Genomic DNA, 26,282 nt, shown 5'->3' on the forward strand with positions numbered 1-26,282 from the left:
CAATTTTGTCGTCGGTCACGTATATTTGTTTAGGAACCTAAATTTTTGGGTATTTGTGTTAAAGCGTTAAACAATCAAAAAGTATAGATACGTTTGAGATGTATCCGTGGCCGCCCCCTACCCCCCTTAGGGTCGGGCCTTTATCAAAGATTGTTTGCGCACTGTAATGGAAAAGAATCCTAGTTCTAGATTTCGTGTACATACAATCCATCCTATCAACAAACCTGAAAAAAAATAAGTTTTCATGGTCTTTTCTTTGGTCTACATACCCAAATCAAAGGTTTTAAGAATGGATGCACCGTTTCGAAGAAAAAAAGAATGGATGCAGGCCTTGCATTGGTAAATATCTCACCTCCAATCGAAGGGTTTAAGAATGGATGCGATACTCCCATTGGTCAACTATTTTGTTCAAAATTTAACATTTAAAAAATGCAAAAATAGTCCAATAAATTATAAATGCACTCAGTAATATTCTGGGGAAAATTCAGCTCAATTGGAGCAAAGTATTGTGAGACACTCACAGTTCTACTTAGTTGCTGATGTGCCCAGGATTTTTTCTGCCATCGGTGCACTTATAAATTGGACCCACTTGTTAGGAATCATGTCAACGCACTAAATGATGGGTTAGACCTAGCTGCAATGAATTACCTCAATACATGATGTTTTGTGCAACAAACCTGTAAAGTACTCCCTCCATCTCAAAATAAGTGTCTCGCTTTAGTACAACTTATTTTAGGACGGAGGGAGTATGTGTTTTGTGCAACGCTAGCACCAAAAGTAGGTGGTTTGTGCAATTTCCTCCCCGCAAGTCTGGTAAATAGGAGGATCCCTTAGACTCTTCCTCAAAACATTTTACCGTACATTTGCATGCATGTATGAGAAAAGGTTTATAGTATAGAATAAAATGGTTTGGCTTGAAAAATCTTTATTCACCGGCGCTGCCGCCAAGACGCCACGGCGAAGCCCCACTGAACCGAGCGCACGCAGGCGACGGCGCGCGCGGCGGCACAAGCCCGGTGACGCATTGCTCTCTCCGCGCGCGCGCGCGCACTACGACCTGAATATAGTAGCGGTCCCGTAGCAGTGCTGTCTATTCCTCCGATCCACTGTTGCGTGACGATTTTGTACAGTGCCAAAGTTAGTAGGACTCGTGGTATACGGCTGTACGTACCAACAACACCGAGCAGACCAAACTCTGCGATACGAACGACGCTTCCCTTTCAAGCCTCCCGAGTAGAAGAGAGAGAGGGGCTGGGTAGGTGGAGCGAGCCAGTACGGCTCGCTCGTTCGGTCGATCGGTGCACAACGACGACGGCGTAGGCGCCTAGCTACGACCCCACGCTGACACGTATAGGGCCCAGACACAGTTGTACCGCCACCTGCGCCGCTCCAATCTCCTCCTGCCTCGCTCGCCGCATCGATCCACTCCAGCTCCTCTCTCTTCGACCTCCAGCACAGTCCAGAGAGACTCCCTTTATACACGCGCCTCGCTCGTTCCCCCGCCAGCAGCCATAGCCCATAGCTCGATCAGTCGTTTCATGGTCTCCGGCACCGTTCATGGGACATGCCTCCATCACTCTCCTCCCTCCGCTCCCTCTTCACCAGGACGCTGGGCCTGGGCTCGGGCGGCGCCGAGCACAGCGGGGATGAGGAGTCTCAGGCCGGCGGCGGGCCCGTGCCGTCGGGTGGCAGCCGGCCGGTGGCGGGGCCTCCGGGGGAGTGCTACGCGTGCACGCAGCCCGGGGTGCCGGCGTTCCACTCCACGACGTGCGACCAGGTGCACTCGCCGGGCTGGGACGCCGACGCCGGCTCCTCGCTAGTGCCCGTGCAGGCGCAGCAGCTGCGGGCGCAGCCGCTCCCGGGGGCGGCCGCCGTCGCCGCCGCGCGGTGGCTGTTCGGGCCGGTGCTGGACCCGCGGAGCAAGCGCGTGCAGCGCTGGAACCGCTGGATCCTGCTGGGCCGCGCGGCGGCGCTGGCCGTGGACCCGCTCTTCTTCTACGCGCTCTCCATCGGCCGCGCGGGGCGGCCCTGCATGTACATGGACGCCGGGCTCGCCGCCGCCGTCACCGCGCTGCGCACCTGCGCCGACGTGGCCCACCTCGCCCACGTCCTCGTCCAGTTCCGCCTCGCCTACGTCTCCCGCGAGTCGCTCGTCGTCGGCTGCGGCAAGCTGGTCTGGGACCCGCGCGCCATCGCCGCGCACTACGCCCGCTCCCTCAAGGGCCTCTGGTTCGACCTCTTCGTCATCCTCCCCATCCCCCAGGTCAGTCAGCCTAGCTCTCTCAATTCAGTGCCCACCTGTGCATGACCTGGAACCTCGATTTACTACCATTTTCACCATGGAAATCAAGCTCTGAGCCATCGAATCAACCGCTAGGACGACATGCCGCGCCCAAGTAGGTGGGAAATGAAATGCGGCAGAACTATGGGCGTCGCCCCATGTCTGGCTCTGGTTCTTAGACAGACCACAACGTCCTTGTCGGGAAATGTTAGCAGTAGGGCACAGGAGTACATGGCGCGTACAACAGTGCCCACCAGCCAGTTCATCTGTAAACTTATTTGCAGGTTGTCACCTATGCCTTGGTACGTACGTGTCCATGTGTCTACTGGCAGCGACGCTCCAGCCCCCACCAGCCTACTAGAATGGCCCTGACCCTAGCTAGAAGAGAATTCTGATCAAAACTAGCAGCGGGACGACAGAGACCGATGCGCTCACGCTTACGGAATAATAAGTACGGATGGTTAGCGGGAATGATTGGTGTCGATCAGAATATGACCGTGGATGCGATGGGGAGACGACTTCGATGACACTTCAATTATGCGTCTTGATCTCCATGCGCGGCGCTCATGGTAGGGGTGACTTGTTCGCACGGTTAAGCTTGCAGCAAGGAGACGACGAGCATTATTTAGAGGAGTAAAATTGTGATTTCTCTTGTAATGTAGTGACAGAGATCTCATTTCACCACTCCCTCTCGTGTGGCTGGTGTTCCTGCAACTGACTTATTTTTCGCTGATTAATTATTTACCGGTCTTTGTCGTCCAGATCGATCGTCCGGTCATTATTGGTTTTTGTCGTGTAATATTGAGTGCATGTTCATTCTCATTTTGCATAATTGGTACTGCCATTTTTACGCGGGGAGTTCGACGTGGAGTAGTATCTGCCTATTTGGATCAGCCATGGCCACAAAATGTTATTTCTGTCTTTTTCATTATTTATGTGACGGTATACATGAAAGGTGAAGAGAAGTTATTGTTTAAAAGGACCGCTGAATAATCTGCATGGTGGAATTGGGCATATTCTTTGTCTTTAGTTGCTTACCTTCATGAAATACGGAAAATAACCCATTACAGAGTGACCGGCAAGTTAGTTTTTTCGTAAATAAAAATGTATCGTCAGAAAATTTGCGTTCTGAAAGTGGGGTGTTGAGAAAATGTGCTTATGATCATGATGCAGTAGATTCTAATTATCGTAACATATTAGCTATATGTTGAAGATTTATTCTTGAAGGCCAATAGAGAAACTATATAAGCTACCGAAGATAGAATTTGAGTCTGTATGTGTGCTTACTAGTGAAAAAGTTGCAATATATAGAAACAATCATTGTGGAGAGTTCTGAACTCTTTTACATTGCTTTATTTTTCAACTAACTGATCCATGCTATTGTGCAGATCATCTTCTGGCTGGTTATACCAAAGTTAATCAGAGAAGAGCAAGTTAAAGTTATCATGACGATACTGCTGCTCATATTCGTATTGCAATTTCTCCCCAAGGTGTACCATAGTATATATATCATGAGGAAAATGCAGAAGGTGACAGGTTACATCTTTGGAACAGTATGGTGGGGATTTGGTCTGAATCTATTTGCCTATTTCATTGCTTCTCATGTGAGTACTCCCTCTTCCATTAAGTAATTCGAGGACATATAACAAAATCATGGATAAGGAATCCCAGAGTACTTTTATGTGGTGCTATTTATTGCAATCATCGATTTCTGGTTGTTAGTTTGGTCAATGGTGTCTTTGCATTTACACCACACCGCAGTATTCTTTTCTAAGAAAATCAAGGGTTGGTTCACAATATCTGCAAACAGGACTGCTTAAATTGCATGTGAAACAATAATTGTTTCAAGGGGAAGTACCAAACTGTTGATGATGATAATGGAAAATTCGAATTCTGGATGCACTGTTTATATTAAATGAATTACCGCTGTCTGTATTATTGCTGAACAGGAAACTTGTTCAGACAATCACATCTATCATGTTGGTGCTGAATGATGATTATGTATTACATAAATGCAGGCTGTTGGTCGAAAGATCAACATGCAAAATAAATAAAACGAAAGTAAGATGCCCATTAAATAGCACAATGGTTTCAACACAAAGTTTGTGTAAGAGAAAAACTTGAACTTAACCACCTAAAAAATGCTCGTATGTATGTAATCTGTTGGCCTGGCCAGCGTAAAAACATTTACTCTGTGGAGTTTCTCATGAAGCCACAGTTTGTGCTAATTAGGTGGATCATGCCTGCTAAATAGTTGTAGGCAATGTTGGTTGTTAATTAGGTTTCTTCCATTTCCAGATTGCAGGTGGGTGTTGGTACGTTCTTGCGATTCAGCGCGTTGCCTCCTGCCTCCAATCGGAATGCGAGATAAAAAACAACTGCAATTTGATGTCACTGGCTTGCTCCAAGGAGATGTGCTTTCACTTCCCTTGGTCATCAGATATGACTGCATTGGCATGCGATACGAACTTAACTTCTTTCAGCCAACAAAATGTGCCGGCCTGTCTAAGCGGCAATGGCGCCTTTGCTTATGGAATCTACAAGGGAGCCCTTCCTGTTATCTCGAGCAATTCACTTGCTGTCAAAATTCTCTATCCCATATTCTGGGGCCTCATGACCCTCAGGTAATTTATATAATATTATGTTAAATAAGTAATATCATCCATTTCTGACATAGGAAATGTTTTCCACCCTGAAACTTGAATATCTGAATGTTCGGTAGTCGGGTCGGCTGTCATTCCGGTTATCATTCTGTTTGAATATGCACATTGCTGACAGATTTATATGCGAGGGATTTGTTCAGTTTCTTAGTTCAGAAATGGAAAACATTGGTACTATTCCATGGTTGTTGTATGCACGTGTAGGTTTATTAGTTGTTCCCTTATGAAGACAAAAGATAATTAATACTACTACTGTATATTGCTCTACCACCACCTCTGCTCTCTTATTGTCTCACACAGTTCGTCTGAATCTATTGGCAGTACTTTTGGCAATGATCTTGAGCCCACGAGCAACTGGCTTGAGGTGATCTTCAGCATCATTAATGTACTCAGCGGGCTGATGCTCTTCACGCTACTCATCGGAAACATACAGGTGTGAAGTGCCACCAATCTTACCCTGGCTTCAGCTACTTCAGGGAGTATCAGTAGCAAGTAAGTGCATTTTTGCTGCAGGTATTCTTGCACGCCGTGCTGGCGAGGAAGCGGAAGATGCAGCTGCGGTTCCGGGACATGGAGTGGTGGATGAGGCGGCGGCAGCTGCCGTCCCGGCTGCGGCAGCGGGTCCGCAAGTACGAGCGCGAGCGGTGGGCGGCCATCACCGGCGACGAGGAGATGGAGATGATCAAGGACCTGCCGGAGGGCCTCCGGCGGGACATCAAGCGGTACCTCTGCCTGGAGCTGGTGAAGCAGGTGCCCCTGTTCCACGGCATGGACGAGCTGATCCTGGACAACATCTGCGACCGGCTGCGGCCCCTGGTGTTCTGCGGCGGCGAGAAGGTGATCCGGGAGGGCGACCCGGTGCAGCGCATGGTGTTCATCCTGCAGGGGCGGCTGCGGAGCACGCAGCCGCTGACCAAGGGCGTGGTGGCGGAGTGCGTGCTGGGCGCCGGGAGCTTCCTGGGCGACGAGCTGCTGTCGTGGTGCCTGCGGCGGCCGTTCGTGGACCGGCTGCCGGCGTCGTCCGCCACGTTCGAGTGCGTGGAGGCGGCGCAGGCCTTCTGCCTCGACGCGCCGGACCTGCGGTACATCACGGAGCACTTCCGCTACAAGTTCGCCAACGACAAGCTCAAGCGCACCGCGCGCTACTACTCGTCCAACTGGCGGACGTGGGCGGCCGTCAACGTGCAGCTCGCGTGGCGGCGGTACAGGGCGAGGGTGATGGCGACGGCGGTGCTCCCGCCGCCGCCGGCCGGCGCGGCGGGGCCCGAGGACGGGGACCGCCGGCTGCGCCATTACGCGGCCATGTTCATGTCGCTCAGGCCGCACGACCACCTCGAGTAGGCTCGGGACCGATCGGGGGGATGGATGCAGAGGGACCATGGTTTGTACAATGTGTATCTGTCACGTTGTACCTGACAAGGTTCGCCATTTATTAAGGATGATCAGTACAATAATGGAGGTGGAGGTGGTATTTCTTGGTCGGTTTTGCCGATGGATTTTGCAGGCAGGATTTTCCGCAAGCAAAGATGGGACGTCCCCATCGTAGGTGAAGGCGCGGGGGATTTCTCCGGGAGATGCAGATCCTTGCGTAGCTTGCGTTGCCCTGGGCAACTCGTAGGTTCCTGCACTCCTGCACACAGTTGCTCGTGAAAGTGGACGAAACTGACCCCTTTTGGAAACTTCAACACAAAATACAAAATGACCCCAATTTAGAAAAAAAATCACAAACCGGCCCCTTTTTGCATGACGGGCTGGGGCGCCATGCTACCTAGCATGTAGCAATGTGTAGCATGACGCTCCGGGCTAGGGCGTCATGCCACCTAGCCCCGGGCGTCATGCAAAAGGGCTAGTTTCTGAAATATTTTTAGATCGAGGTCATTTTGTGTTGAAGTTTCGGAGAAGGGCCAGTTTCGTCCATTTTCACCGGTTGCTAGGAGCGAGAGCCAACTGCCTCCGGACAGAGTGAATCGCAAGAGTGAATCGCAGCTAGGCGAAAAGGAGGCGACCACGGGTGCCCTTTGAGAGCCGCCCTCGTCGTTGCTGGTTCCCTCTCCCTCCGCCGGCCGCTTCGACGGCGGGAGGGAGGGGGGACCTCGGGTCTGTGCGTCAGATGGGTTCTCGGTAGGGTTAGGATTGAGGGAGTCGCTGCCGAGGCCGTTGCGGTGACGTCGCGTCTGAATAAGTTTCCCCGGCTCCGTTCGCGGCCAGGTGAGGCTCGTGCATTCGTCTAGGAGCCAGCGGGATGGGGGATCCCAGATCTCGTCGAGGTCGCGGGCTATGGTGTTTGGAGGTCGACCGGCACTGGCGGGGTTTGTCCTCAGATGGGTGGTGGTTATGTGGAGATGGAGATTCTTCTTCCCCATTGTCGGTATGATTCCCTACCGCGCTTCTTCCTCCTTCTTTGTGTTTTAGCTGGAGGGATGTCCTGCTTTGCCCGGGCAGTTGGCCCGACCACGGCGCCGGAAGCGGATCCTAGTTCTCTTCCATCTGGAAGGGGCACATACATCGGTACTCAAAGTCACAGATGATGAAGGCTGGTGCAGGCGTGTTGAATGCATATGCGTGTCCTTGTCTTTTCGGTGCCGGAGTGAAGAAAAGGGGAGGCAGCGTGGCGACGATTATGCCGTTATTAAAGATGATGATCTGCTTGGGGCTGTTTGCAGATTCTTGTGTTGTAGGAGTCTTCTCGCAAGGTTCGGAGTTAATGCCACCGAGCTCCGGAGATCATCGTGTTTTACTGATTTTTTAGGGTGCTATTTGTTATTCTGCTTCTTTACGTGTGTGTTAGGGTCTGCTTGTATGGATCTAGTACTTTGTATTATTTTGTGATTTGAATACAAGCATATTTTCTATAAAAAAAAGGAGCGAGACGTTGCGTGGCCAATGTCTTCGCTCTTTAGCACCGGTCTTGGCCTCCGAGTGTCGTTTCTAGTAGCAGTGGCAGATCCTAGAATCTCATCCTTGGGGGTGGCACCGTTCAAAATTTGTGAAATTTTTCGCTATATGTAGTATAATTTGGTCCGAATGTCCTCGTAATTTCGACAAGTAATCTTAAAATAGCATCAACTTATTAAATATTGGTTAAATAATTTATCGATCGTGGATTTGATCGCTTCGCTTTATTCCTCGCTTAGGCATAGTTTTGGTCTTTGCTACTTGTCGGTGTGTGTGTGTGTGTGTGTGTGTGTGTGTGTGTGTGTGTGTGTTGATGTTGGTTGTGTCATCCTAGCTATGCAGAGATCGGGTGTATGCTCATTGTGTTTGTATCCTCTTAATGCTTCATTTTGAGTTAATAAAATCCACCCTTTGCCGAAAAAAACATTGTAAAAACTATTTTGCGTTGGATTCCAGATCTGTCGCAATAAGGGCGTTGGTGGTTGGGGGCGGCGCAGCTGCCTCACAATTGTTGGTGCCTGGTCTTGGTGGCGGAGAGTGCGGCGACGGCCATGGCCACGACCACTAACATCTCCCTCCTTGCCAGCAACAGGAGGAGACTCTCCTCCTCACACCGAGTAGGGGTACAAATTTCGATGTATGGGCCTATCATCCAAGAGCAATACAAGCAACACACGAAGAAGAACGGTGACAAGGGCTTCACATTGCATCATTGCTACAAAGAGCATGCCAACAATGAGAAGTGGGTTAGGAGGAACTCCTAGACCACACAGAGGGGTCAAGGATAAGCATATTTGTTGAAGCCGATGACGAGGAAGATGAAAATCTCAACAAGAGGTCAGATGGTAACAAGATTGCAAAAGAGAGAAAATAAGAGAGGAGCCTTCAGTGGAACCTACAAGGAAGAGCTTGTGGCCATGACTGGGACCAAGAAAGCATTGGCGGCCGAACGCAAAGAAGAGAAGGCGGCAAGGTGGAATGAGCTCAAGTCTTTGTACGACGAGAAATGGAGGTTGAAGTTGGCACCCGAAGAGAGAAAGTTGAAGGCGGAGGAGTGTAGGCTTGCACTCGAGGAGGAGAGGCTTGTGAAAGGGAAGAAGGCCGAAGAACGATCATGAACCAAACAGAGGTCTCTCTTCAGAATGGTGGTGGTGACCGTATGGATAGCGGGGTGATCATGTTGATGGTGATAGCCGTGGGATGCTAGTGTCCTTGGAGGTGGTCATGATTTCTTTAATGATGATGGTGCTTGAGTTCGTGTTACATGTCTTTGGTTGGGCTCGATCTATAAGACATGCTATGTTGTGATGATTTTAGATCAAACTTGATCGATATGGTGCCTTTTGGATGAACCATATGCATGTTTTAATTTGGATTGTTCGATCCGTGCAACTATGTGCATGTTCATGGTTGATTTATTGTATACGTTAAATTTGAATCATTCAGATGGTTGACGAAATAGTGTGCAATTGTTCCCTCTAAATCATTATTAATTTGTAAGGAGTTAATATAAAGGACCGGCTAGAACGACCACCCTATAAATCCTAATTAACTTATAAGGAGTTAAAAATACTCGACCATTTGCTTCTCTAAATAATGAGAGATTGGTTATAGATGCTCTTAAGTCGTTAAGTTCTTTCGTTTGGGTGATGTCTCATAGACATTGTATGTGTTCTGTTTTCTATGATGATATATGTTTTCTCTCTCATGGTTGCATGCATCGCCCAGATGCAGAGGCTAGAGGTATATTCTCCTTTTCTAAAAAATATATTTTCTCTCTTAATGAATCGACATGCCGCTTTTCTGTATGATTGAGGCAAAAAAATTGCTCTTACTGACACCCAGGTTGCCCTATCAGTTACATCATCCCCGACCGCCGCCGGTCTAGCAACTCGTGACGAGTGCCGATAATCAGTCACGAGACGAACTTCCCACATTCACACTTCACAGCCTTTAAGTTGAGTTTTGGCTTGCGTACAATTACAAGGGTAATACTAGTACCCCATTCATTTTCTTTTTATTCTGCAGATAAGATTTGTGTCAAGTTAAATTTTACAAACTTTGATCAAATATATATTAAAAAATATCAACATCCATGATACCAAATATACAAAATATGAAGCTACATTCCATAATGAATCTGATGATATTGATTTGGTTTTAGGAATGTTGATTGATATTTAATTTTTTAAGTTTGATCAAATTAGAGGTACTTTGACTTCAAACAAAAATGATATGCATGCTGAAAAGGAACGAAGGGAGTACTACCCCGGGCTACGTTGTAGAGGAGAAACTGTCGGCGGCCACCGGAGACCGGGTTACGCCGGCGAGGAGGCAAATGCAACACATACAAGAAGCACACATTCTGAATCTGTACAGGAGCATACGGGCATACATACAACCCGGTTAAAATACATATCGCTCCCCAGGTCGCTCCTGCGGGCGGCCCAGGAGCGAACCCTAGCCGCCGCCAGCGCAGGCCCCTCCTCCCCTCGCCGCCGCCGGCGGACGTCGATGGGCGAAGCCCGCGCGGCTCGGCGGCGGCGGGGCCCTTCCCTCCTCCAGCTCGAGCAGGGGCGGCGCGGGCCGTTCGTTCGGGCGGGGACTCGGCGCGGCGCTCGCGCGGGTGCGCGCACCGGCGAGGGTAGCCGTGTTCGGGACGGCGTGGCGAGGGCGCGCAAGGCGCGGCGCGGGCGCGTTCGGTTTCCGGCGGCGTAGACGGTGCAGGCGGCGTGTGACGGATCTGAGGTTGCGCCTCCGGCGGGTGGCGGCCGCGGGAGCGTCGTCGGCAGGCCCCAGGGCTGCGGCCTGGTTGTTTCTGCCCGACGAGTTTGGGCGGGGTTGCGGTCCCCCTCCTGCCTCCTGGATCTCCGTCACCATCTGGCTGCGTCGGCTGCGGGCGGCGGATGGGACGCCGGGGCGGCGGCCTCGGTCTGGGCTCCGGCGACGGCGTGCGTGCGCGTGGCGGCGCTCGGTTCCAGATGCGTGCGTGGCGGCTGTGGTGCGGGCGTCTCGGCGGCGCCCGATCCAGATCTGAAGGTCTCCGTCTACTTCAACCAGGGCTGCCTCCGATGGTCCTGCTTTGGGCGGCCTTTGTCGCCGGAGTTGTACCTGTTTGGCGGCTGGAGGTGGGAGGTGGCTCCGGAGAAATCCGAGGCCAGCAGTGCTGGCCACGACGGCGGCGACGCCCGAGGGCGCCGTACCCTTCTTGTAGGCGCCGTCCAGGTGGTCTCCTTCCCCTCTTCCTTCCACCCAGCTCGTATGACGGGCGAAAGCCCAAATCCTTGCCGGATCGAGCGACAGCGGCGCTCCGGGCGTCGTCACCCTCTTGGGGGTGTCGTTCGTGGTGAGCTTGGGATGGATGTGATGCTTTGGTTGCTTGGCGGCGGTTGGTGGCGTGGTCGGAGTTCGTCTGGTGGCGGTGCGTTGGCGCTCTGCCGCCTATGTGCTCAGCCTCAGAGTCCTTCTTCCACGGTGCTTGGTCTTCAGCAGCCTTGCCGGACTCGGCGGAGCGGTGCTTCATCCTACTCATTGATGGCGGCGTATCTCGGCGGCGTGGCGCAGTGGAGATTCGGCGTTCGATGTGTGACGATGGACTCGCGCAGGAGGACGAAGCTGTCTGGTGTCGTGGTGACGTCGATGGCTGAGTGGCCAGACAAGGTAGAAGCCTCAATATTTGCTCTGAAGACGGACCTGTGAAAGATGGCGGCGACGACACACGAGTGCGTCGGACCGGTTTGTGCCCCAGACCCGGTATGTGGCTCGGCCGGGGCTTCCGGCTTTTGATGTTAGGCTTAGGTGAGTGGTCTGGGTAGTGGCCCAGGTAGCACCCCTTCATCATTTTGATGTTAGGCTTAGATGAGTGGTCTGGGTATGTGGCCCAGCTAGCACGCCTTCATCATTTGGATAGGAGTAAGGGCATATGTTGCCAAGATGGCGGATTCAGGCATATTGTTGTAATACTTTGTAAGGTCCTCGAGAATAATCAATAAAGTGGCCGCATGCATCTCCCAGATGCAGAGGCCGGGGGTCATCCTCCTTTTCTAAAAAAAAAAAAAAAACAGGAGCATACGGGCAAGCAAGCACGCGCCTCATCTCTCCCAGTCCCGCGCACGGTTGCTCCATAGTCCAGATTAGCAACTCAGGACACGGCGCTCAGGCTCAGCTCCTGCTTCCCCGCCGTCCTAGAAACGAGCGCAGTGGTTCCGTTGCGCTTGAGGAAGCTGGAGTACCAGCGAGCCGAGAGCCTGGCCTGCCGCGGCCGCCCCTCGTCGGCGAAGTCCACGCGGTACAGCCCGTACCTAGACTGGTACCCGGCCAGGAGCTCGAACAGGTCCACGAATGCCCACGCGAAGTAGCCTCTCACGTCGGCTCCCTTCCTGCACAACAAACAAACAAACAGAGCATCACGATACAAGCAATTTTCCTTCTGTCCCAGGGAACCGCGTATGTATGTGATCCCGAGCACCTCATCGCGTTAAGTGTGCTTTCCACGTAGCTCCCCAGGAAGCCGACCCTATCGGTGTCATCTAGGCTGTCATCGGCAGATCCCATGCCTGAAACCAACCACATGACAACATGAGTAACAATGCACCTTAATTTGTTCTTCAGCAGAGGCTTTGCTTCTGGTTGGGAATTCTGCTTGCCATTCTCTTGGACATAGACCGGAAGGCTCCCGTAGGTTTCTTTCAGGTACTCCAGTTGAAGTTCCAGCCCTCTGGGATCACTTGGAACATCTGCTGGGGGACCCTGCACTCCAATAAGGATCATCTTTGACAGTTGCTATCAAGCTTTCGGTATCGGTTTTTAATGGGCACGTATTTCTTTTCTAATCTCCTGAAGGAGTTCAGAACATATGATATAATCCAACGGATGTGCGTTGAATGGCCAAAATAACTGCATTTTTAGCTAACAATTGGCAACTTCTTTGCAAAACACATTGACGACATAGTATTTTTTTTACCTGACCAGATGGTGGGTCTGTCCTAGAACCTGCATCATACAAAGGGGTCACTGGTTAAACAGTACGTTCAACTCTTTTCTGTTACATTGGTGTACAAAAACATGCTTTGAGATGTATAATAGGCACTAATTAAACGTGTTTCCAGGGATGATTAAAGACTGCACTCAGAGACATGCCCAATTTACGCCACTGGTGAATCTGGAAATGTTGCTTGCCAGCTTGTCTCTGCAATTAGCATTAGCAGGGCATCGTTTCACAGCAGCTTGGCTAGGCTCTTTTTTTGGGGGGTAATCAGGATTCGGGAATCTCCTTATTTGCTTGTGTAACCGTTGCTAGAAAAATGAATATTAAGCCTACTGCTGCACACAATTTCTAGTGCAACTGCTTAATTAACCGTTGGATGGAGAATAAATGTCCTAGAAAAAGAAACTCTAAAAAGCCAATCAAATTGCACATCCACACAGTACATAACTCTCAGCAGTTAACAACAATCCTAGTATCACTATCCAGAAAAGATACTTACCCCTTAAACTAACTGATATGTCTGCGCTGTAGTCTCAAACCCCTGTTGCTAGTGGGCGATCATTCACGTAGAGAGAGTAGTAGTGATTTATTCCAATAAAATCTAAAGAACCCTTGATGAGTTCAGATTGAACTTTCGTGAAGGGTGGAAGGCGAGAGCCAACAATCTTCTTCATTACTTCTGGGTAGTCCCCAAACACCAATGGATCTAGTATCCTGCCAAGTACCGCACTTAAGATCTCAACAATGCACGTATTATGCAGGTTAAATTAAATGCTTCCAGTGACAAAATTGAGGTATAATATCGATCATACCAGCCAAAGAAGAAATCTTTACATCTCCGGGTTGCAGCTAAATCCACAGTGGAATTTGTCAATGGATAACTCCAGAAAGAGTAGATACTTATGCCAACAACTCCTTTTTGCATGGCCTGCGTCCAAAAAGGTTCCTTAGTTTTTTATGAGCCTAAGCATCACCAAAACTTTTCAAGTACAAGATCATCCACTCACTTGATATTTCTTTCTGTACAGACTGACAACTGATCCATGAGCCATAAGGGTATTATGAGCTGCTATGTATGGTTCCACAGTAGAGTCCCCAGCGGTGCACTTTGTCGCTCCAAATGGATCTGAGCAACGGCCAGGAGGGAATGTAGCAACATCATAAGAGGCCAATATGCCAATGTTTGGCTCATTCACCGTCGTCCAAGATGCAACCCTATCACCAAACTCCCTGAAGCAAACATCTGCATATGCTGTGAAATCTTCGCTGCAATTTTTTAGATTTGAAAATATGAATAGAACAAATGATTATGTTGTAATATGCCAATGAAATATAAAATCGCCACTGCGGTAGAGTTATATATTTGGTAGTGAAATCATATATACACTTACATAATTTTGGGGCTTAACCATCCACCGTACTCGTCTTCAAGAATCTGGGGGAGATCTAGATGGTGGAGTGTGATGTGGACTTGAACTCCTGGGATAATACCACGGAGACCAGACGGTTCAAACTTTTATTTGCATGCGTTTCTCTTTCTTGAGAAGGAACATGATTATATGAGGTATGAATCTAACAACCGATTGCAGTTGAACATTTAAAATGCTCAAGGATCTAACAATAATACTTGCCATGATTCACTAGCTCGTCAATGAGGTTATTGTAGTACTGTAGCCCTTTGGGATTGACAGCTCCGCGTCCATCTACAAACCCGAAATTTCCAGAAACAATGATATAGATTAGAAAACTTATTAAAGCAATTTGCTCTGATGAAGGTCATGATAATATCTGTACTTGGAATGAGCCTTGACCAGGAGATGGAGAACCTATAGGCCTCTAGGCCTGTCTCATACATGCGCTTGACATCCTCCTGCAAAATCAGATAAGCCAAATTTCTTTCAGAATTACAAAAGCAGAGAAATGCTCAAGATTTTGCAAGGCCCCTCCTACCATGTATTTGTGGTACCCATCTGCAGCAACATCTCCCGTGCTTTTGTCTGGCATTTTGCCTGCAAGATAAAAATTCTAGCTGTCAAAATTAGCCTAAATATTTCCTCAAAAAAATTGGCCTAAATGTGATTGGTCAACCACATCAAGTTCTGGTCTCTGCTATTGCCAATAATTTCTCTGAATTCAGTTATGCTTCAGCACCATAAATGCTAGCTGTGTAAATTGTTCCACCAAGAGGGCGCTCATCCCAAATATCCACTCAACGCATTAATAAGGAAAAGTGATCACAAACTGCTCGAGGTGCTATTTGTTACGCATTGGGGAATATCCATGGTCAGGCTAAAACAAAATGCAGCACCGGAAAATCAGAGGCAGATTTCACAAACAAACAGGAGTAGTAACCAACCTGCATGAGTGAAAGTGTCCCAACTGCTTGGGCTCCTGCCATCCTCAGCAACAGCACCCTCATACTGCATGCCAAAAAAAAAAAACAGACACCAAAATTGATCAAACGGACGACGAAATAAGCACGCCAGAACTTTCAGCCCAAACAAGATAGTAGATTACTTACTTGGTATGCCGAGGTTCCAGCTCCAAAGACGAACTCCTGTGGGAAATCTCTTCTTGTGAAGCCAAGGCCAGTCGCAGCCGCACCCTGAGCCCAGAGGAACAGCAAGAGGTAGAAGAAGGAAGCAGAGGCACCACCCATCTGTGGCTGTGTTCTTCTGTGCATAGCTGATTCGTTCGCTTCGTCCGGAGAAGATTTATGTACCAGAAAGAGGAATAATCTCAACAGCAACCCCAACCTTACCTTCGTGGAAATCAACCAGATTAAACAACATTTCTCTGCCTTCAGACGGAGCTGGTGTGGATATGTGCAGCTATACAATGTGTGCCTGCACGTTTCAGTGGAAACCTTTATCTGAATGCACATGGCATTTCTTTTCAAGAAATATATATATATGCCTGGGTCTTGGGTGCTGAGATATACAATTTTTTGCTGCTCGTGATCGGCTCGCTGAATTGGTTGAGTTCAACTGCCCCTTCAGCGCTCCACGGGCCCGTTATTTTTTTTGGACAAATGCATCATGTATCCTATGGATAAACACAGATCGGTACGAGTGGTTGGCACAGATTAATAAAAGACACCGCGTTATTTTAGAAAATACAATTCCCCGAGTTGAGCAGGACTGGCTGTGCATAAAAAAAAAAAAACCAAGAGCAGGCATTGCAGCACCAGCATCAGCACCTGTCCCTCTTCTCCAGGTTCTCGCGCGCTGATGGAGCTGCGGAAACGACCAGTTGACGACGAACAGGCACTGCGGAAACGACCAGTGGACAGCGGAGAGCTCGCGAATTGCATTTTTTACCGGCAGCGGGATGTACCGGTAAAGGATCCACCATCCGCAATTTGCTCAAGATGCGTGCTGTCTTTCTGCGTATAAGTGAGTTATAAAGAGAGTTTTATATGCTAAAGGAATCAATACAAAAGAATACGCCTGGTGCATGTCAGTTTTTGTCAGGAAAGAGGGAGAGAGAGTGCACAGAAGGACAGTGCATGCATTCTTTATATTCTTCCTCTCCCATACAAAAAGCAACCCTTTTATTTCTAAGTGATATTTTAAAATATTTATATCTTCTAGACTAAAATTCCGTTTTCAACTTTTTTTTACATATTTGAATTCCTCGTGGCAAGACCTTTCAAACAACATCAAATTTGGATACAATTCAAAGCCATTTAATTTTTACTACTCAAGTTTCAGTGCACAGAAGGAGTATTTCAGTTTCAGTTTTACATTATATATACCAGTTGCATTTCATTTTCATATTTCAATCTCACATACTTGAAAATGGATACAGTACTGAAATTGGTTTCGAAATCGAAATGGATGTGGTGAAAATTTTAATTTTAATTTCGGTCTCTTATCGTATTTAACTATTGTATTTAAATTTCATATTTCAATCTCACATTTATTAAAAATGGACATGCTACTGAAACTGGTCAGGAAATTGAAATAGATGCGGTCTGGAAATTTCAATTTCAATTTCATGTTTCAGTCTCACATTATATACCATTTCAATTTCATATTTCACTCACACATTATTTGAAATTGGGGCAGTACTAAAACTGGTCTGAAAATTGAAATTCCACCGGTATTGAAATTTATATGCTGACAAAGTGATATGGTAGTGACGCATATGGTATTGAAATGCATCTCGGGACAGTGTGATCCGGTATTGAAATGCATGTAATAACAAAGTGATTATGTAATTGAAACGCATCTACTATGTTATTGAAATATATGACATAAATGCACACATGGACTTTATTTCAATCTCAATCCATGGAATAAAAGGTTAAAATTTGTTAAACCCATTTCAATTCTAATCAACTTTGTGAAACAAAAAATAATTAAGTGAGCTTAAAAAATATTCAATATTGATCTGTTTGAAAGATCTTGTCACCATGATACCAAATATAAAAAAAAAATCAAAAAACACATTCCGGTTTAAAAGATATGGATCATGAAAAAAGTAAGAAAATTAATGCTAGTATTTTCATGGGAAGTGAGATGGAGAGTGGCAGAGTCATGCATGCATGCTGCGTCCTTTACTTTGCCACAAAACAGGTGATGAGACCAAATGATGTGACTTAATTTTGCTATACGGTGTGAGCTACATACAATACAACATAGCAGGCGAATCCAAATTGTAGGATCTTAATGCGAATAAAAGGTAGATACCTACCGGTAAAAAAGACTTTGCCGGAGAGCTCGGGGGTGCCGTGAAGATGGAGGGATTAACGGTTTCACGGAGGAATCAAAGTGCGAAAGTGGAGAGGAAGAAGAAACACCAAACCTTGCCACCGGAGGCGAGACGTCGAGTGCCTTTTTGTTGGGAGCCATGAGGGTTGTTGAACTTGAACAACTCGAGACCCGCATTTACAAATCCTTCTTTCATAGGGCAGCACAAAATCGAAAATGCCAAATAGAGGTTGAGCTCCATGGATGCCTTAACTAAAAAAAATTCATACATCTATGTTTAAAAAACGTTTGAACAAAATACACGTATATCCAGAGACATAATATACACGTGTGTAAATTTTTATGATAAAAAACGTTAAAATGAGAGCTTACAAAAACTGTGGCATTACACCTTTTTTCTTTTGAGCAAAGTGGCATTACAACCCTTGGGCCTAGCCCATCCGACCCATTCCCGGCTTTCACTTTCTTTCTTGAGGAAGGCGTAAGAGCAGACTGACAGAAACAACCCCAAGCGGCAGCCGAAGAACTCAGAACCTCCGAGAGAGACGACCCAACTCAGAATTCGCAAGCCTCGCTTACTCGCCGGAGCAGCCCACGCACCAGATGGCCGCGGCAATGGAGGTCGACGCCGGCGGAGAGAAGCCGTCGGAGAAGGAGCTCTTCCTCGCCGCGGAGTCCGGGGACGCCAGCGTCTTCGCCTCCCTCGCCCCCGCCGACCTCGCCGCCGCTCTCTCCCTCCGCAACGAGGACGGCCGCTCCCTCGTCCACGTCGCCGCCGCCTCCGCCCGCCCCGAGGCAAGCGCCGCTGCTTCCCCGCGATATTAGCCCCCAAATCTATCTGCTCGCCCTCCGGGTTTAGGGTTTTGACCCTTTTGGCTTTGGGGGCTGTTTGGTGGTTTAGGCCGTCGCCGCGCTTGTGGCTGCGGGGGGCGACGCCGTGGCGAGCGCCGTGAACGGGAAGGACGAGGAAGGGTGGGCGCCGATTCACTCGGTGGCCAGCAGCGGCAACGCCGAGATCCTCGACATCCTGCTCGGTCACGGTACGAGACCCTGCCGCTGTACTTGCGTGAAAACTGTGCTGTTTGTGCAAGCTTCTGCAGTTAGTTGGTGAAATTGGCGTAGGATGATGGGTTGATAGCTTCCTTTGACACTGCTTGCACGGGTTATTTCTGCCTAGTGCGATAATTAGCAAGGTTGCAATTAATTAGCAGGTATTGCTGCTGGAAATGTTAGGGCGATTTGGTCGAATTGTCGTCGCCTGACTGATTTATCCTAGATGACTGATGGTTCCATGATTTTATTTGGATATGCTCAACTTCCTGTGCAGCTGATAAAGGTGAATTTGACAGGGTCGTCAATTTTGGAACTGTTGATTTTATCATGTTCCATACAGTATTTGGATGCAACTTAACTTGAACAGCTAGAATGATTGCAGCAGGGTATTAAACATTACTCGAAGAAATATTGGGTTTTGGGTAGTGATAAGAACTCATTATTTCTGCTTTGCTTTTTTCTCTCAGGCAAACTTTGCCATGAATTTTACTACACATCGCTGGTGTCCTGTTCTTAGTTCTTATTCAGTACTTATGACACTTTAGTTTATATATGTGGCAAGATAAAATAGAGCTGATATGCATGGCAAGGATAGGACTGATGTGGAATATAATGTTATACATCTTCATTTCTGAATAGTTTCCTAGCAAAGTTTAATCCTTCTGAAAAAGGTGGCTCTGTCTGATGTCTGTGGCACTGCATAGCACATTGGCCTAACTAGGTATCCTTTGTGTAAGACGACCATATGCGGCTAGATTTCTTTTTTTTTGTGTGTGTGTGTGTGGGGGGGGGGGGGGGGGTGTTGTCCCCCCTAGGGTTGAAGAAGCCACACCAGTTTGTCAGTTTTCTTGTTCGTTCTTTATGTGCAGTATATTGTGATGAAATTAGCAGCTATCCTGCTACTTCTGTAAAAAAAAGTCTCCCTGCTGTAGATGTGTCTTCTGATATAAGCATTATGCTATGCTTGCTGTTCTTAAATGAGTTTATGCTCCATTCATCTGTATGAATTTGATATCTCAATAGTCTAATCTTCACCTTTCAGCGAGTTCCTGGTAACAGACATAACTATAGTTATAAATTTAATATATACCAGGTGCAAATGTTGATTTGACTACTGATGCTGGCCGAACTGCTCTTCACTATGCTGCTAGTAAAGGGAGGCTTAACATTGCTGAAACGCTGATAGCTCATCGTGCAAATGTCAACAAGAAAGATAAGGTTTGTAAACTTCTAGTGATCTAGAAGGAATACCATGGATGGACTCTCAAATCTGGTTTCATGTAATTTAATCTTCACCTTATGGCTGGTTGTACAACCACCTCAAGACCATGAAGAGAATGAAATATTTTTATCGGGAGGGTTGTGATATGATCTATGAACATAAAACTGCAAATGAAATTGTATGAGAAAGCTGAAATGTTTACAGTGCAATTATTTATTTATTTATTTGTAGAAATTTACTTTAGGCAAGACATTGCTGTCCTCTGGATGCCATTCAGGCATAGAAGTTGACTATGGTGTAGACAACCATCTATATCTGCAAATATTATGTTAATTTGAAGTATTAACTGTCAAGCACAATAGTTTCCATGAAATACATTTGTCCACTGCTTTCTACATTATCATTGCAGCGTGTTTGAAGTAATTTGGCAGAGATGTAAAACATTGAACTACTATCTTGTCAGTTTGGCTGCACACCCCTGCATAGAGCTGCAAGTACTGGAAATGCTGAGCTGTGTGAATACCTGCTTGAAGAAGGCGCAGATATTGATGCAGTTGACAAGCTAGGACAATCACCTCTAATGCATGCCGTCATATGCGAGGACAGAGGGGTAATATTTCCTTTGCTTTCATGCACCACCTCATTGTATTCGTAGGTTATGTTGATGCTCTTTCAAATGGTTAGAGGCTTGGAGCTTCTGTATATATTTCTGTGTGTTGCATGGTAGGCACACCTTGACTGTTCACTTAAGTTGCAGTCGAAAGTTCAGGAAAATGATGGTATTTTCACCGACTTGGTGTTCAACTATTTAGACTACTTAGTTCATTAGCATCCCATTGGGTTTCATAAATCAAGGAATAATCCTGACATCTACACGAGTTGATTCGTTTCAAAAATTTCCATCTACATTGGTTAATTGTTCTCTGATATCCTTTGTAAATAGATGTGGATTACTTGTATCGCTGATTCTTGTGTTATAATCGCTATTTTAGGTTGCCCTTCTGCTGATCAGACATGGTGCCGATGTTGACATTGAAGACAAGGAGGGCTACACTGTCCTTGGCCGAGCCTCTGATAGCTTCAGGCCTGCACTGATTGATGCGGCCAAGGCAATGCTCGAAGGCTGAGGATGTTTAGCTGCCCTAAGGTAAAAGATAGATGGGAGAACATCTGGAACAGAAAAACCGTCGTTGTGTACCTCGTGATACAAGTATGAGCTGTTTCCCTCCAAAATCAGATTGACCAGTCAGACTTTTTGTTCGTGGTTAATGATTCTCGTGTTGACTTCGATGTTCTGCCTTTGCGTTTTCTTCAGATGGTTCTTTCCTAACTTTTTAGGCGTTGTTTAAACGGATGTTCTTCAGGTGGTCAGAGGATCCATGGGTGGTCAGATGCGAATCACATTTCCCAGATAGGAGCATAGGAAGGAGTTGATGAGCAACGCAAGTCCGTGTCGTAGACGCTCCGCCATGCTCCATTGCCCTGCCCACAAATGAAGACGGCAAAGCACGGGTCGCGATGTAAACAAATGTGGAGCTGGTGGATCCTCTGTCCCCTGCGATCCGCATTGAAACCGGTCCATGTGGTATCCAACGCGAACGCATGTGATCTCCTGCCGCTAGCTTGGCTGGTTCGCGCAGTGCCGCACCTCCTGCCTTGGCTTCTGCCGGCCAGGTCCGTCCTCAGGCCGGTCACCGGCCGATCTCTGTGGGGAGCTTCTTATTTAAGACGGGCAGTTAGCGCATGATAGGACTACTGGACTAGGCCCCAGTAGCAGCTCAATCCTAAACCCTCGGATAATCAGCCACCTACTGCCGCATCCACATACCAGCGCTGGTTCGGTCGTTCAGTGTTGAAATTTCGGCACTCGACGCGTTTTCTGCACGGCATCCGCAATTTTGTTTACGCGCGCAAATTCCGGCTGGTGGTACGGGCCAGCCGCCCAGCCGTGCCGAAACCATACAAAAATACTACTCCCTCAATAAAGAAATGTAGAAACGTAGGAGCATTTAGATCACTACTCCAAATGCTCTTATATTTCTTTACCGAGGAAGTAGTATACTTCTCCACAGCGCAACCAATGAACATAGATTTAAACTAATCAGTAGCGTAGAAACAGTTTCTTTCTCTCCAGTCCAGTGCACTCTTCACACTTGATAAATCAATCCGCCGGTAACCATTTGGTTCCGCAAATCCACACCGCTAGTCAACCAAGAATGCCCGTGGCACTACCACTCTCCTAGCCTAGGATTAGGAACACACACCAAAGAAATGAAGAAATGGGGAAACTCCAAACAATCCATCAAACAAACGAACTCGGAAACCAGACCAGATCGGCTAGGCTAGACCGCCCTGAGGAGCGCGGCGAGGACGGCGACGGCGGCGTAGAGGGCGACCCCGGCGCGCGGGCCGGCGAGCGCGGCGGAGCGGTGGTGCTGCGCGGAGGGCGGCGGCGACGGCGGCGGCAGCTTCTGGGACTTGATGGCCAGGCGCATCCCGCCGGGGCAGTAGCCGAAGCTGCAGATGAAGTAGTAGGTCTTGGTCTCGTTGAGCTCGAAGGCGAAGCTGCGGCCCTTGCTGTAGTTGTAGATGGCGTTGCTGGCGTCGCACCGGTTGTACCCGGACTCGTTCACCTCCACCACGTCCGCCTGCCCCGCCGTGTAGTAGAACACTGCACACGCACAAGACGCCCCGAGTCAGCCAGCCAGCCGGCCGGAGATTAGAGTATTTGGGCCGAGAAAGAAAGAAAGAAAGGCCTCGCATCTCCTTCCGCGGCCGCGCTCCGGCGACCAGATCTGCTGGCGGCGGGTGGGCTCGCGCTCGAGCTCGAAGGCGTATAAAGAAAAGTAACCGCGCGCGTGCGTACCGAGCCAGTCGCCCTTGTAGAAGGGCCCGTGCTCCTGCTCCCAGCCGGAGTAGTTGGTGTTGGGCAACCAGTTGACTTTGATCTTGTTCGCCGTCGTCTTCGCCGGCAGCGCCGCGCACGCGGCCACCGCCACCAGCACCGCGGCCCATGCAGCCCTCCGCCGCTCCATCACCCTCGCCTCTTCCTCCGACGACGTCGAGCAGCGAGATGTGCGCGCTGCTGTTTCTTGCTTCTTCAAAATGGAACGAGCTGGGCGGGGGCAGAGGAGGAAGGTGGTGGTGGGATGGGACGGTGGCCGGCCTGACCGCGGTCTTAAAAAGAGGAGAGGGGGCACGTGGGAGCGGGGTCCAGGCAGGAAGGAGTCTGGAACTCTGGAGGCGGTGTGCCCGGGAGACGCCATCGTGGCCGTCCGTTCGCGGATCCTGGGGTGGTGGGTCGCGGCCGTGCGGTCGGGTGGTGCCTGCGCACGGCGCGGCGCGGTCTCGGGCCACGGTCGCCGGGCCGGTGCGTGCGCGTCCGTGGTTGAGGGGCCGTGCGCCCGTGGGATCTAGATCTACCACCGTGGCGCGTTCGCCTGTGGTGACTGACTTTGGGGCGGGAGCGTGTGGCCGCCGGCGTCGATTTGCAACATCGCGACACGGAGCCTGCGCATGGTAGGGTAGCCATTGGAGGAGTGGTCTGGACGCTTGATGGGCATGGCAGCCGTCCCAGCGTATTTCGAAAGTCGATTCGATTTGCAGGTTTTCTTTTTAACACATTATATACATCATAGATGCAGACGCTCATACATAAACTCATCCTTGTGAACGCCCGTACGCACACCGTACATCTACGAGCACCTCTGAAAGACTGAGCGGGGACATTATTTTGAGACTGATGAAGTCATCACATACATCTTCGTAGTCGACAGAAAGATCTCCAATGAACACACATCACCGGAAGGGCTGAAATAAATTAAAAAAAAATGCGAACACCAGTGTCAACTCGACTTGAACCTTGATGGGCTAAGAAGGCCACTGTTCTCCTACCATCCAACCACATGTTGACATACTATAATACGTGTTTTGACTAGCCAAAATCAAGTAACTTCAAGTAGTAACAGAATCCAAAAGAACTCATCCTATTCGAAACTAATGGTCCATTCATTTCCAAATAGGATCGATATTTAGTTTGAAGGTTCACGAAATAAAAAAGCAAACTAAATATATAAAATATTCAAAATTGCTATTCCTACGCACAACTTCTACGAAAATTGATAATGTTACGGCTCAAGAGTGTGCCTCGTCATACCAGACGCCAGTCCAAATAGGCTGGCCCCCTAGGCCGGTTTATGCCCTCGGCTATCGTACCAGCCTATGGGCCCATAGAAAAAATGAAGACCCGAAGGACTTGAGAGTACACGACAAGGAAGCTGCCTTCCAAGAGGACTCCTTCGTAGCCCTAAAAGAATAGGACAACGCTAACGCCCACACGTGTGGTGAGAGTGAAACCCGCCCACACGCCCTATAACACACAGACTGCGTCACATCACCGCATGCATGCATATGGAAATCTTTTTGGATTTTTAGTTTTTAAAATGTTTTAGCTCTTAAATGAAAAATCCGATTGAAGATCCGTTTTCACCATTAAATCCCTAGCAACGAGATCTTCGAAACTAGATCTCATACCAATATATTTCGATGATTTTTTGGTTAAAAGTTGCCATGTCTATTGCACATGAATTGCCATGGTGTTTACACTGAAGTTGCCATGATATATTTCAGCTATTTTTTCTACATTTAAAAAGTAAATTTTGACATATTATAAAACGGGGAATTAAGAAACTAGACTTGCTAGGAACCATAAACTAAAATTGCCATGATACATGCACTTAAAATTGCCATGGTTCATACAAAAAGTAATTTTCATGATCAAAGTACTGTAATTGCCATCGTCAAAATATTAAAATTGCCATGCTTTACAAACTAAAATTGTCACATGACAACTTTAGTTAAAGCACTATGGCAACTACAATATAAATATCATGGTAACTTTTGGGTAAAAAAATGGTCGAAACATATCAACATGGGGTCTAGTTTTGAAGATCTCGTCGAGACGGATTTAATGGTGAAAACGGATTTTTAATTGGATTTTTAATTAGGATATAAAACATTTTTTAGCCAAAAACCAAAAAGATTCCTGCTGATGTCATCCGTTTTGACGTGACAAAATGAGTGGTAATGGAGGCGTGTGGGTGATGTGCAAGATGCCACACGTGTGGGCGTTAGTTTTTTCCAAAGAATATGATCATGTGAATCTAGCCCCTGTTGCCCATATAAGCCGAGGCTAGGCTAGTGGGTATAAACACTAGCCATATAGTTACCCAATCAATACAAATGAGCAACAAGCAGGGATATACCTCCACCTTGACACTCTGAATCCGAGTAAATCTTCTACGGTTTCCCCCTCGGTATACCGCCTAGCCATAGTACCCTATCAAGGGATCTGCCAGAAAATGCTCCGACAAACATATTACGCAAATTTTATCTAATGGTCGTGTATAATGTTTTGTGTCTGTTCAATGCATTGCTTAAACAATGTTTCATCCATGCTTAAAATTAGTGCTCATTTTGATGTTTAATTTATGCCAAAATTCGTGTTGGACTAAACATTTAGTTATGTCGGGATAATTGACCACGGGTACCCCGAAGACGGCGAGACAATATTTCAAGACATCGGGGCTAGCAAAGCCCCTCAGTCCCGCTGCTCAGGCCACCCCAGACGGCCCCATGTCCGATTGCCCGGGCCAGCTCGCCACCCGGCTGCCCGACCTACTCTCTGTCCGGATGCTCCAGTCGGCCTGCTACGTGAAGTCAACTACAATGTCCCATCGGACACGACACGGGCGAGACGGCTGTACCTGTGCACTATTGGCGCATAGTGAAGCACTGTACACGCGTCACTCTCAAGCCATCATGTATAGTGTCACTTGTCCCTGGGCATTATTTATGAAGTGACCCAGGGGATAAGTATGACATCCACACCATGCCCACCCAGCTTACATACTAAGCTAGCCACACTATATAAGCAAGACCAAGCCATCCATCCATCCAGAGACTCACGCATGTATGGTCAGGCACATGCGGCCACAAGCCACGGCCACACACACTTGTGCTCATATGCATATACCAGATCAGGTGCCCATGGCACTGATCTTAGATACAGCTCCAGGAGCACTTTGTACTGCCAGATGTATACTCTACATAAATATTCAGACATGCAGGAGTAGGGGTATTATCTCTCCGGAGATAATACCCGTCCCCGAATATTCCACGGCATTCTTGCCCTCACCTCAAGCCACCCCGTGGCATCTGCCGACTCGCGGTACCCCCTGCCGACTGACGCGAGAATACTCCGATAGTTGGCGCCCACCATGGGGCAAGCTGCCGTTGGAACCGCGGTCCGGGCGGGACCCCTTTTTGTCATCATCACCGCGGTGTCACCGTCGTCTCTCCGGTAGCCCTCGGGGGCTCGATATCGATGCGCCCCCGGGGCCACCGCGTGGGGCAGCACGCCCTTATCGTCGGCCTCGTCATCTTCATCGCCTCCGCCGCGGCGTCGCGT

At 48.3% G+C, this 26,282-nt stretch overlaps 3 protein-coding genes and 1 pseudogene across 3 annotated transcripts; 2 read left to right on the top strand and 2 right to left on the bottom strand.

Annotated features, from left to right (window-relative positions):
• Positions 1–1,332: 1,332 nt before the first annotated feature.
• Positions 1,333–6,395, top strand: LOC123122891 (cyclic nucleotide-gated ion channel 2). The gene is made up of 5 exons (XM_044543264.1): positions 1,333–2,263; positions 3,670–3,885; positions 4,580–4,905; positions 5,263–5,374; positions 5,455–6,395. Exons 1-5 carry the CDS (start codon positions 1,565–1,567, stop codon positions 6,280–6,282), a joined length of 2,181 nt encoding a protein of 726 aa, XP_044399199.1. The 5' UTR covers positions 1,333–1,564; the 3' UTR covers positions 6,283–6,395.
• A 5,522-nt stretch (positions 6,396–11,917) lies between these two features.
• Positions 11,918–15,515, bottom strand: LOC123125570 (beta-glucosidase 2-like; annotated as a pseudogene).
• Positions 15,516–18,018: 2,503 nt separating this feature from the next.
• On the top strand, positions 18,019–21,101 carry LOC123122893 (26S proteasome non-ATPase regulatory subunit 10). Its single transcript, XM_044543267.1, has 5 exons — positions 18,019–18,333; positions 18,440–18,578; positions 19,685–19,809; positions 20,277–20,423; positions 20,806–21,101. The coding sequence occupies exons 1-5, from the start codon at positions 18,142–18,144 to the stop codon at positions 20,938–20,940; spliced, it is 738 nt and encodes a 245-aa protein (XP_044399202.1). The 5' UTR covers positions 18,019–18,141; the 3' UTR covers positions 20,941–21,101.
• A 793-nt stretch (positions 21,102–21,894) lies between these two features.
• Positions 21,895–23,391, bottom strand: LOC123122892 (uncharacterized). Its single transcript, XM_044543266.1, is given in 2 exon segments — positions 21,895–22,484; positions 22,680–23,391. Coding segments are annotated over 2 exon segments (1,026 nt in total). The 5' UTR covers positions 23,377–23,391; the 3' UTR covers positions 21,895–22,155.
• Positions 23,392–26,282: the final 2,891 nt, after the last annotated feature.

The sequence above is a fragment of the Triticum aestivum genome, chromosome 5D (assembly GCF_018294505.1).
Source record: "Triticum aestivum cultivar Chinese Spring chromosome 5D, IWGSC CS RefSeq v2.1, whole genome shotgun sequence".
In the NCBI taxonomy this organism is placed as follows: Eukaryota; Viridiplantae; Streptophyta; class Magnoliopsida; order Poales; family Poaceae; genus Triticum; species Triticum aestivum.

Coding starts and splice junctions, on each gene's coding strand:
- LOC123122893 (XM_044543267.1), top strand. CDS start 18,142: ATGGCCGCGGCAATGGAGGTCGACGCCGGCGGAGAGAAGCCGTCGGAG. Junction 18,579..19,684: donor CGACATCCTGCTCGGTCACG/GTACGAGACCCT, acceptor AATATATACCAG/GTGCAAATGTTGATTTGACT. Junction 19,810..20,276: donor ATGTCAACAAGAAAGATAAG/GTTTGTAAACTT, acceptor CTATCTTGTCAG/TTTGGCTGCACACCCCTGCA.
- LOC123122891 (XM_044543264.1), top strand. CDS start 1,565: ATGCCTCCATCACTCTCCTCCCTCCGCTCCCTCTTCACCAGGACGCTG. Junction 2,264..3,669: donor TCATCCTCCCCATCCCCCAG/GTCAGTCAGCCT, acceptor GCTATTGTGCAG/ATCATCTTCTGGCTGGTTAT. Junction 4,906..5,262: donor TGGGGCCTCATGACCCTCAG/GTAATTTATATA, acceptor ATCTATTGGCAG/TACTTTTGGCAATGATCTTG.